At 46.2% G+C, this 16,007-nt stretch overlaps 1 protein-coding gene across 1 annotated transcript in view; it reads left to right on the top strand.

Annotated features, from left to right (window-relative positions):
* The window catches only part of Zfpm2 (zinc finger protein, FOG family member 2), a 349,596-nt gene that overhangs the window by 197,307 nt on the left and 136,282 nt on the right, over positions 1-16,007 (top strand). The window contains exon 4 of the mRNA XM_004642269.2: positions 13,515-13,626. Coding sequence (XP_004642326.1) covers positions 13,515-13,626 — 112 coding nt within the window. The remainder of the gene's footprint in view (positions 1-13,514; positions 13,627-16,007) is intronic.

Below are 16,007 nucleotides of genomic sequence, written 5' to 3'. Positions count from 1 at the left end.
AACGTGTCCTCTGGGAGGAAAGCCGAGTTACCACCCTGGGGACAGCACTGGCTGAGGGCCGGGCCCCGGGCACCTGCTCTCAGAAATGCTGAGTTCAGGCTGTCCTGCATGTACTGATTTAGCTTAACAAAAATATTAGAAACCAAACTCATGTGCAGCCACGCACCAAAGTGTCTGGAGCATTTCTTGCCACTAAAATGTCTCTGAGCAGAGCGACTTTGTTCAGCTGCCCTGACGCCGTCATGCTCCTGCCCACACTAGCCAGGATGCTAATTTGCTGCACCTGACTTTTGGAAACATTAACTTTCAGGAATTTGCTGCAGTGACAAGCTGTGTCCCCAGAGTGCCCACTGCCTGGATTAATAATTGCGTCCCTTTCCTCCCTCGGTGAGGGAGAAGCTGTCCTCCCAGCTCTGCTCTGCTCTGCTCTGCTGTTGATGTCTCACCAATTTCAGACATTGTCGTCTCAGATTTGACTTATTTTCAAATATAAGTGAGTTATTGAAGGCTTATGGCTATGGACGGAAAGGTTCATCCATAGCAGAAAGTGTGCTCAGAGGAAAATTATATTTGATTTTTCATATTTACTATTTTAAAAAGGCCAGGGACATAGCTCAGTGGCACAGCACCTGCCTGGCAAGTACACGGTCCTGAGTCCAATCCCCAGCACCAAAATAAATAAATAAATAAATAAATAAATAAATAAATAAAGTTTACTATATTAATATTGTCAAGATTGCTGTCTTGGGGCTGGTGAGATGGCTCAGTGGTCTAAAGCACCTACTTAGAACAAGCTCAGCAAAGCACAGGGACCGCGGTTCAATCCCCCAGCACCACATGCCAGCCAGCCCCGCCCCCTCGTGGGCTGAGCTGGCCACACACACACACACACACACACACAAAATAAAAAAAAAAAAAGATTGCTGTCTCTTCATCTTTTTTAAAATCAGAAGTCCATACTGGATAAAATGACAGCAATAGGGAAGAAACCTGAAAGGTGACCAAAGGATGCACTGCCCCTTGTGGCTCTGAAGGAGTGGCCCCTCTCGGCCCCTGGGGCCCACCTGCTGGGAGGCAGCATTTCTCTCCCTCGGGATACCCTGGGGCACTCTGCCAATACAGAGTCTTTCCCAGAATTGGCCACTATTTAACATACACAAGCCATTAAAAGCAAGGTGAACATGTATCTAGCAGATAGGTATCCACCTGATACGTTTTTTCAGTCCCACACTTTCTCTGAGAAGCTGGAAGAACAGCCTTGCCCTCCACTGGCCAGGGCATCCGACACTCGAGCGCGCCCTGCTCTGCACGCTGGGGTCAGGCGAGCGTCTGCAGCGGGACACCTCTGGTGATGGTGAAGGTGTCAGCAAGCTAGGAGGATAGATGAGCTCGTGGACGCAGGGGCGAGACCTCCAGGCCAAGCGCCCGAGCTGGCTGTCACACCTGCTCCTGGGCTCCCAGGTCCCGGCCCTGTGGGTGGGGCAGGGCTACCCAGGAGCAGGGTGATGTCCCTGCTGGGCCCCGCGCTCCTTCCCACACTGCACTCTGCCAGAAACAAAGCTGCACTCCCTTGGCCCTCTGCGACTGTCGGCGTGCGCAGAAGGAAGGGTCGGAGCTGTCGCTGCCAGCTGGGAGGGAGCGAGTCCTCCCTGCCTGGAGCCAAATGTATGTGCGGAGCAGATGAGGCCGTGGGAGTACGCTTGGCAGCGGGGAGAAAAATGAGTCTATTCTCTTTTGAAAGAGAAAGTATAATAAATATCTGGGCCGCTTAGATATTTATTATTCATTTAGAAATTTTTTCCATTTGAAAAACACAGTATTTGTTATCTATAGAATAATCTTAAATCATAATATTATTTTGCTAAATATTTTGTTATGTTCAAATTTTTATTTGGAAGCGAAGACATTGTTTTTAAGAACCTTCATGTATAGAATCAGTTGTGGTCCTTTTTCTAACAAGATCGTTATTTCTTACACTGAAATTCCTTTATTTAACCAGTGACGCATGTTAAGATAATGCGTTCCAACAATTCTGAGAACTAAAAGCAAATATACCTCAGAGATAATGATTATTTAAATTTTTGGTTCGTGGAGATAAAGCTGTCTGACATGAGCATGGATATGGTAGCCAAGAATTCTCTCATTTTATTTCACACGCGTTTTTAGAAAGTCTCTTATCGGGGTTGAGATCCCTGGCGTGACAGCCAGCGCGAGATGCCTGCTAGCAGACGGCCCCTGGGCGGCGCGCTCCGTCCCCAGGGCGGGTGGCGGCAGGTGTGCAGGCCGCGCGGCCTCCTTCGTGGTGCTGGGCTCCGACTGCCGCGCGCCCGGCGCTTGTCACAGCGCGTCCCGAGGCCTTGCCGGCGCGCCTTTCACCCGTTTTCCCGTTTTCCAATATCCTGCGTTACTTGGCGTCGGAGTCCAAAATGCGCTGTGACATTTCTTCCAAGCAAATGAAACTTTGATAATGTTTTGCAAGTTTTATTTCACGAACAGTAAATGGAGCTCAGAAGTCACCCTGTGCATGCGCTTGAGTTTCCTTAGTTATTTGCTTACTTTTCTCTCTCTCTCTCTCTCTCTCTCTCTCTCTCTCTCTCTCTCTCTCGCCTGGTTTTTAGACAGAAAACAAAGGGCAAGGGTGCACCTCTCCGCGTCCTCAGCAGCAGCTGGTGCGCAGGGGGCGTGCACCGGCCCGTCACATTGTAGCTCTCCGCAGCGCACAGCTCCTGCGCAGCGAAGGAATCCAGCAGCAGAGAGGACAGACAACCTGCAGAGCGGGGAACACTGCACTACGAACGGAGGACTAACGTCTAGAAAAATATAGAGCTTAAAAAAATTAGATACTCACCAAATAAAAAGCCCAACCAAGAAATGGGCAAGTGAAATGAACAGACACTTCTCAGAAGAGGCGCAAATAGCCAGTGTCTGAAAAACCACTCAGCTCATTAGCCTTTGGGAAAATGCAAATTAAAACAGGGCTGAAATTCCAGCTCAGCCCAGATTGGGCATCTTGAAGAATCAGCAGACGCTAGTGAGCTGAAAGAGGAGACGGGGCCTTCTCCGCCGTTATTGGTGGGAATGGAAACCAGCACAAGCACTGTGGAAGTCAGTATGGACGTTTTTCAAAACCTAAAATCTTGACCCTCTAGATTAATCTTCCCCAAACAGCTGAAGATGCCACTGTATAGCAGTGCACGGATGCCCGCATTCCCAGCCACAGCTCAGAATGCATAACGCTTGCAAGCAGGCCGTGAGCCCATCGACACAGGAACACATGAAGACGGCGTGGTGCTTGCAGGCAGGGGCTACTACTCTGTCATGAAGAATGACACCATGCGATAGCTCCCATGTGATTAGTCCAAAGTACAAGCCAAGTAAAGGGCAAAATGGATAAAACGAAGCAGAGCCGTAGACCTTACGTGAATGGGAAAGAATGAAGAATCCAAGGCAGGGAAAGAGGGGGAAAGACATAAAATATTTAAGATGTGTTGCATATGCAAACAAACAGCCCACAATCACACGTGAGCTAATAATAGTGGTAACAACATGAAAGCTGGAGGACAGGATCTAGGGACACGGGAGGAGGAGGGGGCGGGCAAGGGGACTAATGGGAGCAGGGTGTCTGAGCCCGCGCACCTGCTTCCTGGGGTGACTGGAAACACCGTGCACTAAATCTGTTAGTCACGGAGAATAACTGGGCAGTGTCAGCGAGAGCCTGCTCTTGCACTCTGTAAATCGCCCCTATAGTGCCAATGACTTTGTGGAAAATGGCATAACTTAAAACGTCACTCTTCGAGATTTAGCCTGAAAAGTGACATGTTAAGTTACGTCATTTTACACGAAGTCATTGGCACTTTAGATACAAAAGTTAAACTTCTTGTTATAGAGGTCTTTCTTTATCTTGGTCTTAATCATCCAGCAGAAAAGTATAAGAACAAGATATAAAAAGTAAAGCCATATTAATATGCTGAGCTGCAAACGGCTCAAGTCAACAACTTCTGACATTGCCAGTCCTGCGGATAGCCCACTACTATTATGACTACTGGAGGATATTGGATCATTTTGCTGAATTCATATCCCTACAATATTTCAGTGGCAATGGAATACCCATCTCTGACAAAACTAAACAAAAAAGGGATACAAATGAAGGACCATTTTGTATCTGTATATTCAAAATAGTTAGGATAGATATACAGCTACTTTCTCTTAATTCAATGAGAAGAAAGATTTATACTAATAGTGTTTGGGCAGGATGTCATGTCTGCATCTTGTACTATGAATAACCACTACAAAGACAACAATGTGCAATGTATTAATTATTGAAACTGTCCTATTAATCAGTTTTGAAACTGTAAAAAAAATAATAGATTTCCTCTTAAAAATGTATCACTCTTTTCAGACAGAAAAACCAAGCATGCTTAGTATCATCAGCTACAACCATGCACACGACTTAGTGCAAACCATTTGCTGATGAGCACCATCTCAGTGTGTGACAGTGGCCGTGTTAGCCTCGTACAGATCCAGGTGAACGTAAGGCTGCGTTCTGGCTGGAGCCAAGAGAGTGTGACTGCGCAGGGCCTCCAGTCGGGATTGCCTCGTGCGCTTCTTCCCTCTCCTGTAAGCCCAAGGTGTGGGCTTGATTTTGCCCTTCAGAGAGTAGTTGGTTCTTAACCTCAAGCTCCCTGTCTCCAGCGGCATCACGGAGCTAAGAGAGTGGCGGTGTCGCCGTGATTGCTGGGCGGAAAGCGACTTGGGTTCCCGTGTGCGGAACGCCTGGAGCACCGTGTGACGCTTGTGCTGTGCGAGATTTTCTGTGCTGTAGAGCAAAGTCAGGTAGCGCATAGTCCCTTTTTTGTTGATACCAAGGATCAAACTCGGGACCTTGGGCCAGGCAGGCTCCTAAGCTGCTGATCTCTCTCCCTGGCCGGTATTGCTTGTTTTGTTTTGCTTTGTTTTTGTTTTTTAAACTTAGACATAGATAATAATTCCTTTGAGGGAGAGTGATAGTGGTGGTGGCCTATCACTTTAAAGGGCCAGGAAATTGTGTGTGTGTTTTGTGTGTGTGTGTGTGTGTGTGTGTACACACATACATCATTTGTGTGTTTGAGTTTCTCATTCTGAGTATGTACATCTAATATCTATAGTAATTCTGAAAATCTTTCATGCCTGCTACAGAATGTTTTTATAGCAGAGAGCATAGAAACAGATACTAATTGTTCAGATGGTAGAATTTGGCCAAGGGAGATAGCTCAGCAGTCTAAGTACCTGCCTGGCAAGTGCAAGGACCTGGCTTCCATCCCCATACTGCATGCTGTGCGGGCCCCACCCTGCGCCCACTGAGCCAGCCACCAAAACCAGGCGTGGTGGCGCAGGCCTGTAATCCCAGTGTTGGGGAGGCTAAAACAGGAGGAGCACTGTGAGGCCGAGCTGTATAGCGAGACCCTGTAGCACATACATAAATTTAAAAGGAAAGATGGTAGAATTTGCTGAACAGGCCATGAGCATTTTCTCTCGCGTCTCAGGTACAGAAATGACATGACAAGCTCGTTCTCTGTGGCATGAGACACAGTTTAGTGTGAGGCCTCAGAACGCTCTTGTGCTGTGTGGCTCCTGACACCTGGGGAGACTACTGTTTCTCGTTCCTTCCAAAGGTGTCATGACAAGCTCTTCATGCAAGCAAAATTTCCCCACAGCATCTAGATCTTCCTAGCTCTCAATTTGGAAATCTTCAACAGAATTTTCCCACAGAATTTGGAATCCTGAAGACAACACTGTGTCATTTTGGGGCTAGAATTCTCCTCTATTCTTTACCTTCGGGCTGTCTACTTTTATCTCCATTAACCTTTTGCCTTGGCTATAAACAGTTATTGAAGGCTACCTCCTTTGTCGGTCCAGTAACTCCAAAGGTTAGTGAGAAGTGGATGCTAGTTTGACCTCTTTTATCCACATTAGATGATTCTAATTATTCTGAAGAAGCGACACTTTTGACCCCTTTTGTCCTTGTCAAGTTTGTCTAGTTGTGGGCTGTCGAAACCTGAAACTCTGGGTTCAAACTGTGTGCAGGAGTGCAAGGCTGTTTTTATAACTTACATTGTGGAGCCTCACAACTACACAGTATTTCTGTTTTCAGAAAAATCCAGTTTAGCTGAAATTGCAAGCATGTATTCCGTGCTTCGCATTGATTTCGCACTGAAAGAGACATCTATGAAGTGTAAACTTTAGCTTGGAGAAACTTAGAGCTTATTTCAAAATGGGGAAAATGAAGAAAAATTTTGTATGCACAAGGATAACTTAGGTTGCAGGAATGCTTAATGTGACAGCAAATCTTTACATTAAAAAGCCTTTCTCTTTTGATGCCACACAACACTGGTCTCAGGGTCTCCCCTCTTGTGTGGCCCCATGGTTCTCTTGGCAACAACAGGAAGCGGGTGATGGACAATCACAGATTCAGTGTGGCCATGGCTCTAGTTGGTTGCTCTTTGGTTCCCTGGGTTGAATGCTCAACTTTGAAAGAGGCCTCAAAAATGTACTGATGGGAAATGACCAGCAATGCTAATGATTCAGGACCCAACCGATACATTGCATGTAGTCATTTGGCCTCAACTTCCATGAGAATTGCTGTAAACATTGCTGGTCCTGAGACACATGGAGGAGTTACCCAATGCTGGTTGATGTTTTACTGTTTCAGTCCATTCGTTTGTGTGGCCATTGCGTAAGAGCTCGATGGGGATCTGCAGTGCCCTCAACACCGGGCCAGCTGACCAGCACACTTACCTAGTGATAGGAACAGGTGTTCCCACTTTGCAGATGTCAACTCTGAGATTCAGGATGTTCAGGTGACTTTTGTGTAATCCAGCCAACCGTAGCATGCGTTAGCATTCACACCTAGGTCATCGAAGCCAATAACAGCACTGCCCTTTGGTTGTGTCTAACTGGAGAGCCGTGCTGCTTGCGGTGGTGATGCCCTATGCTCCCAGCTACAGAAGCAGGTACAGCCATCATGGTATGCTTTCTCCTACTTGGAGGCAGGAACGCTGAATGTAGATAATGGGGCTGGTGAGATGGCTCAGTGGTCTAAAGTACCTACTTAGAACAAGCTCAGCAAAGCGCAGGGATCACGGTTCAATCCCCCAGTACCATATGCCAGCCAGCCCCACCCCCTGGTGGGCTGAGCTGGCCACACACAAAAATAAATAAATAAATAAACTAAATTAAAAAAAAAGTTTAAAAAAATGTAGATAATGATACCATTAGAGTATCAGGGTCTGTGGAATGGCCCTGAAGACTTGGTGGTAATGCATTCCAGCCAAGGGAAAGCTGTTCACAGTCTGAACACATTTAACCAGGAGATTCCATCACTTCCTGAACCGTGGATCGGTGCGTTAGGACGCCTCTTGTGCTCATTTTCCATAGCTGTTGAAATGAACCATTGTAAACAAGGGCCTGTACATGTTCACTGTCTTTCAGCTCTGAAGATCATAAATCCAGTCTGGGGCCCAGCAGACTAAGCCGAAGGTGCTGGTCAGACATGCCCCCACCTGAAGCTCTAGGAGTAACTTATTGAAAGGGCTTGTGGGAGCAGGCAGCCTCGTAAGCTGGGGAAGTCCGTCCCTCACTTCCTGTCAACTGAGGAGACCTGTCACATGCATGGACTCCACCTCCAACTCAAAGGCCGCAGAGAAAGTCTGAATCCCTCAGGTCCACTCTCTGCTTTTATTTTTTCTCTCTTGTCTAATTCAGATAGATAGCGAGGTTAAGCTCAACTTCCCATGTTATAGGGTAATAATATCACTAAGCTTATCTTCTGGAGGGTTAGCAACTTAAATTTACAAACCAAAAATTAGAGAAAAAGAAGGGCTGCAAGGACAGCCAACATTTTGGCCCTAGCCTTTCAAGGTCAGTGAAGGCTCAGGACATAGGAGAACCTGTGCTGTGACATCCTGTAACTCAGTTGTGTCCCAAATTTTCTGATCAAGGAGATCTTGGAGCCACAGAGGAAAGTGATCGATGATGTGGAGTGTGCCTAAGGAGAGTCACATGGAGAGAAAATATTCTCTCAGGCTTTCACAGAGAGCACATTGGCCAAGCAATGGCCATGACTCATCCACATGGCTGACATTGACAAAGGATCTACAAACTGCAGTACAGGGTTTCAGGATAAGTCTGGAGGGGATTTGACTGACCTTATTAGATACAAAAGCTACATTTCTTGTTATGTAGGTCTTGCTTTATCTTGGTCTTAATCATCTTGCAGAAAAGTATAAAACCGAAGTATAAAAAGTAAAGCCACATTAATATGCTGAGCTGTAAAAGGCTCAAGTCAACAACTTCTGACATTGCCAGTCCTGCAGATAACCCGTTACTATTATGACTACTGGAGGGTATTGGATTATTTTGCTGAATTCACACACCTACAATATTTAAATGGAAAGGGAATACTCATCTCTCACAAAACTAAGCAAAAAAAAGGGGATACAAAGGAAGGACCATTTTGTATCTGTATATAAAAATAGTTAACATAGATACACAGCTATTTGCTCTTAATTCAATGAGAACAAAGACTTGTAGTAATAATGTTTGGGCAGAATATCATGTCTGCATCTTGTACTATACATAACCATGAAGAAGGCAACAATGTGCAATGTATTAATTATCGAAACTGTCCTACAAATTGGTTTTGAAACTGTCTCATTACTTTTTCTCAATAAAATTAATTTTAAAAATATTCCAAATAACAAAAAACACTACATTAAAGGGCTGTCTACAGATAGATATTACATACTTTATTTTATTTTACTTTAAAGAGAAAAGAAAAACAAATAGTAAAAACTAAAACAGAAACAGAGTAACATACAGAATTACAAAACAAGAATAAAAAATTAACAATGTTGTTATATTATGTATTTTTATAGTCAAATCTGTTGCTCAGATTAACAGATACAGGTATGTAAGATTGGCCAAATAATTAAGCATTAACACTTGCTTTCAATAAACCTTATTTTTTTCTTCTCCTTTTAAAATAATAATAATAATTTCAAGAACTCATAAGATTAGGGTAATATCTTAGGTGATGTGACTGTCATGTGGTATTAAGCCTTACTTGTATATTTATAACTCCTTTGTCCAGTCAGGCCACAAATGCCCAGTTTGCAGGGTTTGGGGCATTGCCATCTTCTGAACCCTGCCCACTGGGCGTCCTCTCGCTCTGCCTCCTTCCCAGGTGTCTAGTTTTCATCCTTTGTAGCATGTAATTAAGCCTGTTTTCCTCCTTTGTGAAATTAGGTAAAGGGCCGGCCTGAGAGCTCAGCAGACTAAAGCACCTGCTTAGGCAGAGTGCAGAGGCTGAGGTTTGATCCCCGGTGTGCCATGCAGCCCCGCACCTGGGGTGCGCTGAGACAACAATTGAGACTGGGCGTGGTGGCGTGCACCTCTCATCCCAGCACTTGGGACCTGAAGAATTGCTACGAGTCCAGTCTACATAATGAGACCCTGAACACCATGTAGACCCTTCCCTAAAATACAGAAAAGAAAAAATAAGGTGGTTAAAGATACTCAAAGAGACTAAAAGTTGCTTCTCTTAATTTTCTAGAATTTTTATGAATCCTTAGAGACATGGGAAAATGAACCTAATGATCAATGTGGATATTGTTATTTTCTACTCATGGATTTTCTGGAGTATAGATTTCACATAATCCTGGCTAACTCCTTCCTCTCACTTGGTAATCTTCCTTGGAGGCAGTCAATCTCTGTGAAAGTTGACTTCTTCAGAAAGAAATTGACTCCCCTCCCGAAAACGGTAATACCTGGTCACTTGAGCTTTTTTCTACTTATTATTTAGTTTAGAGCTTGGCACCGCTTTCAGCAGTGCTCGCTCCATCCCTTGCTTTGGCCTTACTGGTTTGCGGTGGAACAAATTGTTTTCTTTTCAATACACGCCCGTTCTGCTGTTCCACGTTTTGGGCCTTCTTGGAACAATTGACTGTCTACTTATTTATTTATTTTTGCTTTGTATGTATCTTTTATGAGCATGTGCTTGCAGTACATACTGCTCCCATCCTTTGGTATGTGCACAGGACTCATCTGAATCCCTTTTTTGTTCTCTTTTCCTTTCTTCTTCTCCATTCCCTCCGGCTCTTGACCCCTTCCCCATTTGAGAGAGATCATCCGTACAATTTCCTAATAAGTTTGACCCATTCCCAGGCATAGTGTTAGCCAGACTCTTGAAAGATACAGTGCCTTGCTTATCACTGTGGAGAGATATTAATCAGCTATTTTTAAGATCAACTAATCATAAACCTTGACTTGTTCATGGACCGAATTAGAGAACATACTCTCTTAGGGAATCTTGGAGCAGCGAAAACGAAAGAACATATTCAGCAGAGAGCCCGCGCAGGCCACGTGCCCAGGAGAGGTGGATCGCTGGCCTGTCCCACAGCAGGCGAGGTGGGCAAGGCTGGATAGCGCGTCCTGCCTTGCCCAGGACTGTCTGGTTTTAGCACTGAACGAGTGTTTCCTGGGAGATGGCTTAGCTGCAGAAAACCAAGACTGGTCGGTCTTCCTTGGGGGTGATGGCAGGAGAGAGTTTAACACAGACGTTGGTGCTTTCTTCTGCCTGCCTAAAGGAAATTATTTAACCATTTAGCAGCAATTCTTTCCTTGAAAAAATATAAGGACCAAGTAAGTAAAGAAAATGTCTAACAAAATGCTGCGACAAAGAGCATAAATCCTAGTGCCTTCGTTTGTCACTTAAAAATCTTTATTCGCTTCCTTCTACACGTAGAGTGAACCATACTTTCCCAATCTGTAGAAGTCTTTCACAACCTGTTTTAAATCTGCTCTTGAGACGTGTGGGGCTGTGTCTCTTCCCTTTAGAGACAGGAGCATTAGTGATGATCGTGTTGATGAAAACTACCTTTGCTACCTACCAAGCAGAGTTCTAAAGACTGTCCAGCATGCTGAGGCAGGGTCCCCACCTCTCCCCATGGTAGTCGCCTGCATCCCACCCGGCACTCAGTCTTTGCCACACTGTGCCCGCAGCTCTAAGCTCCTCATATTTACATATTTTGTCGTGCCCTGGAGGACACCTCCCCTCTGACTTCTCATGAGACTCAGGACAGGGGCTTCACCCTTCTCTTGTGAGCCTCAGCCCTGCACAACTGCCTGCACAAGTGTACACCTGCCCGAGCATGCACCTGCCCGAGCGTGCACCTGCCCGAGTGTGCCCCTGCCCAAGCGTGCACACCTCTCAGCATTTGCTACTGTGCTCCTGTTCAGCTGTTGCCACGCTTTGAAGAAGTCACCTGTATTTTTCACTGAGAACTTGCTCATCTCCCCCGCAAGGGGTGAGGAAGACTGAGGTGCTGGCAAGTCGCCTGCTTGGCAAGTCACCGCCAAAGTTTTCCTGAGCAATTTCAGTGATCTTTTTTTTTTAATCTAGTGAAAAATTATGAAGGTGATTTACTGCATAGAAATGCACCTGGATTTTTTATGGAATGGAAAGATTATAGTTTAAAACAATTATTTATTATGAAATAAGTCAGTTGATAGAAATAAGACCCGGTGCCTGTTCTGAGGTCTGTTATTTTAAGCAGAGAGAGGAGCTGTTAGACAGGCAACCACCAACTCCCAGGGTGCAGCCTCTGCCCCATGACTACGCGTTCGCCGCCTAGAGACCTGGGGCCTCAATATGTGGGGTTACCTGTAGTTCCATCAGTAAAAGAAAAATACTCGCTGAATGATGAGCCTAATATCTGACTGGACAGGATGTGGCTGCTGCAGATTGAGTGTTTGCTTCTTCTTAATTTCTCCTTTGAGGACAAAAATAAGTAATAACTGCTGATCACACGGATAGCAGTGTAGGTAACTTAACACCCTTTCTGCATAGATTGCCAGGACATAGCAGCACTGCTGTTCCTGACTTTCATGTTCATGCTTGCTATTAAAATTCATTATTAAAAATTAAGTTAAACTTGATCAAAAAATGATACATATTAATATAACCAAATATATAAAGTATATTAAAATACATATTATGTAGTTACTGTATTTAGTATACTTAAATGTCATATTAGTAATACAAATTACATATTTGATATAGATAATATATTTAATATAACAAATATATTAACTGAAATATGATATATACTAATCAAAATTACTCATCAGCAACCTAACGTTTGTTGTGTTTGGACTGGTTTACTCCTTCTTCTGATTTCTTGATTTAAGTGCTGTTTTTGGACTTCTTCTGAAATTTTGCTGTTGTGGTTGGTGTTTTTCATGAGCTGGGCCTACTTCCCATTGATTGTTGCCTGTCGTACCCTGATTGCTACTCCGAGCCATGGCAGAGCCTTGGTCTCCAGGGCGGTTATTAATCCGGCACTGCCAGGAGCTGGGATGGCTGTAGCCCCGTTATCCTGCTGCGGGGAAATGGACCATCCGGATTCCTGGGAGACTGCAATCCCAATCACGCCGACTCCATCCATGAAGACATCAGTGCCAGTTTGGGAAATCCTGATAGTGCAGACACGCAGGGCAGTCCCAGGAAGGCCGAGGTCTCCTCGGTGGGCGGCTAGCTAGGTGCAGACTCGGTTCTTGTGTCACCTGGAGACCCGTGCATTGCCCTCTGTGGGGGATTCCGCTGCGTTTGACTAGCAGAATGTAGGCTGGGAGCGATAAACCCCGAGGGACACCCAGTTACTCCCTAGGAAGCACCGTCCCGCTGGGGCTTGCGCATTTCCCCCCAGTTTATCTCCCACAAGAGATTTAAAGATAAAGAATGTGGGTGCCAAGCAGCCAGGAAGGCTCACCCTGCAGAGCCTCCTGTTTGAAGTGTACACCGACTGTGTTCTGCTGGAAAGGTAGGCCTCGCCCCTGCCGCCCAGCAAGGGTCGTCATGCTTCAGTTGCTGGGCATCTGAATTCACTCCTGGTCTCTTCCTGTGGCTTCCTGGAGGCCGCGGAGAGCGGGTCATCAGCGCTATTATTATTCCAGCTAGGGGCGACTGCAGAGCCGCTTCGCACGGGCTGGGAAGGCTCATTATTCATTCCGCGTAAGTCCCTCCTCTAATATGAATGTTGCTCAGGAGAGAGCTTTGAAATGGATCCTGATTCTTTGAATTCTTTCCTGTCTGTTTCAGGAAATAGTGAGATCCCGTTGATAGGAAAGTACAATGTGTCTAAAGTTCACTTCTACACACTTGGCTCTTTGCAGGGAAAGTCATCTCCATTTGCTTTATCATTCGGAGCCGGAGAGATCCGACTAATCTTGGAGATCTGATCCACTATCATTTGGGGGGGGAAATCTTTGACAATCATCGCAACATTCAGATTAGTGAAAGCAGCAAAGCCTTCAGCTTCTGTTGTCCTGAAACGATAGCAGGAGATGAGGGAATCGGGAGCTGGGCTGCAGTTTGGGAGATTTAGTTGTTTGTAAAAGCAGAGTGATTAGTATAGTTATTGTTGGAGTCTTAATCAGCAAAAGCAAATGGCATCTGTTTGTGGTCATTCTTTCTGCAGAAGGCAAAGGCTCCGGTCCCCATGGTGCTGACAGCCGGTCCCAAGTGGCTGCTGGATGTGACTTGGCAAGGTGTGGAGGACAACAAGAGCAACTGCATCGTGTACAGCAAAGGTAAACAGATCGCTTTCCTGCCTCTGGAAGTTCTGAGACCTGCGCCTGATGAAGGGCCCCTGAGCACCCAGGTGGGCGCCCCAGGAGGCCAAGCCCTCTCTCTCCCTGAGGCCTTCAAGCCAGCTGCTGTAACCTGCGTTCACCAAGGCTTCCCCTTCTCTTTTCCTGAACAGCACAAACAGCGCCTCCTCCATGGGTTACTGCACACGTTAGTGGTCTGACGGTCCCTTTCCCTCAAGTTTTGTATGTGGAGAGCCAGGGTTTGAGGGCATGCCTGAGCCCTGCTCAGGCATTAGTCATCAGGAGGGAACGGCCTCTTGCGTCTCCGGTCCCCATGTCCAGGTGTGCGGCCAGAGGCCCTGCATTCCCAGCACCTCCTGAGGTCAGCACAAACACAACTGCAAAGCCCAGATTCCTCCCCCACCGTGCTGACTCCTGAGGGGCAGGAGAGGGAACCCAGAGGAAACCTTGGCTTGCAGAGCAACGCCTTTGGTTTGCTCTGCATGACCTCAGCCTGGCACTCACGTCCCAGCCCGCTGGTGACACCCTCTAGACCCTCACCACCAGGCAGCGCCGTCCTGCTTGCTGTGCCGCCGACTCTTCCTCCACCTCTAAGTTTTGGGCCCTAATTCTGCTCCCTCCCAGGGAAATCCCTAATCGCACTTCCTCGTAAATATTGCAAAATCCTATGCTTCTCATGTTTAATTTCTTTCTGCTTTCTTTTTTTAACCAAATAGACCTACTGAGATCAAAGATTTCCTTGCACATTGAACCTAGAAACCATAAAAGCATGCACGAGAACAAGCGAGTAAGCGCCCCTATCAATATATTAACATATAAAACACTAATCATCACATCAAAGAAGCTGAAAAACTTGCTAGAAACAATTACAACTTGTTCCTATAATCATTACAATTTGTACCCTTATAAGAGGATTGCCTCTAAACTACCATGTGCCTTTGAAAGTTGAAACACCGGAAAGAGCGAATTTGCAAGCTAAAAAAACAAGCTGCACACCAGGATCTGATTATACTCCTTTTTCTCTGTAATTACTGGTCCCAAACCCGCTAATTTTCTAACCTGCGGTCCTTAGGGATGCTTCTGGTAGCTCCAGCGAAAAAGGAAGTGGACATCCCCAGGGTGCACCAGTGCAGTCTATCAAAGCAAACAGAAATAGCGTCACAAGTTCCTTTACCAGTCCCCACACTGAAGGGACAGAGTGAGACAGAAGGTGTCTTACGTGTCCCTCCCATCCTTGGGCACAGATTTCTGTCGTGCAAAACCTGACCTTCATTATGGCAGTACATCCTGGAGGAACCGCAATGGTAGCTACATCCATTGCATGTTGTAAAGCAGGAATTCTTTTAGATCATTGTTAAGATTCAACAGAGTTAACTCTCACAGAGCTACAGTTCCATGCTCAGTAGCCTCCTTTGTAGAGATGTGTGTGTCTCTTTGTATAGTGGCTGGTCTCCCCATTTGTCAGTAGTAGTTTGAGGGTCCTTTCTAGATGTGCATTAGTCGCTCACTTCATAAAGCACACACTGAGCCCCGCTGTGTCTCACCCTTTGTGCTGACCGCCAGCATGTAGTAGGCACCCCGTACCCCCTCCCTGGCCTCCTGCACTGCCTCTTTCCACAGTTTTTCTCTGATTTCCTCTGTGGTCGTTAGTTTCTGTGCCCAAGAAGCAGAAATGTAAAGTCAGCTGTCGCTAGCCTCTTTCTCACCACCCTGTCTCTGGAGAGCAAGGACCACCTCTGCCACTGCAGTACTGCCACTGCACTACTTACAACCACAAAAGAAATGTGGCCCAGTTGATTAGGTGAGCAAAAGGCCAGCACACCCCAGAGCCCGCTGGAGTCCCTGCACTACCGTGAGGATGAACTGGGTGAAGAGGTGATGTCCATTAGCTTTTCTATTTTATTTATTTTGTATTTTAGGGAAGGGTCTACAGGGTGTTCAGGGTCTCACTACTAGATCAGACTTATAGCGATCCACCTGTCTACAGCCTCCTAAGAGCTGGGATTACGGGCGTGCGCCACCACCAGGGCCAGCACAGCAGGCCCAGGAATTGAACCCTCAACCCCTGCACCTGCTTGCAGGCTCTTTAATCTGCTGAGTTATTTGGCTGGCCCTGATGTCCATTAGTTTTGACCTACAAAAGGCAACGTGGCATGGGCTCCCTACAGGAACAGGGGCTGTTGCGGTTGAAAAGCCGGCACTGCTGCACCTGTTCTACAGATGCATTGTCCCGACGTCCCTTCCCACCACCCCGTTTACCAAGGTAAAGAGGAAGTAGGGCGGGGCACAGCTTACCGCGGGCAGTAGCTAGTGGTGTGTGACCCAAGGACTGAGGAGGCAGGTGTTCTCCCTGCACGACG

The sequence above is a fragment of the Octodon degus genome, unplaced genomic scaffold, assembly GCF_000260255.1.
Source record: "Octodon degus isolate 3935 unplaced genomic scaffold, OctDeg1.0 scaffold00148, whole genome shotgun sequence".
Lineage (NCBI taxonomy): Eukaryota > Metazoa > Chordata > Mammalia > Rodentia > Octodontidae > Octodon > Octodon degus.
This window is presented reverse-complemented; position numbering and strand designations above follow the sequence as displayed.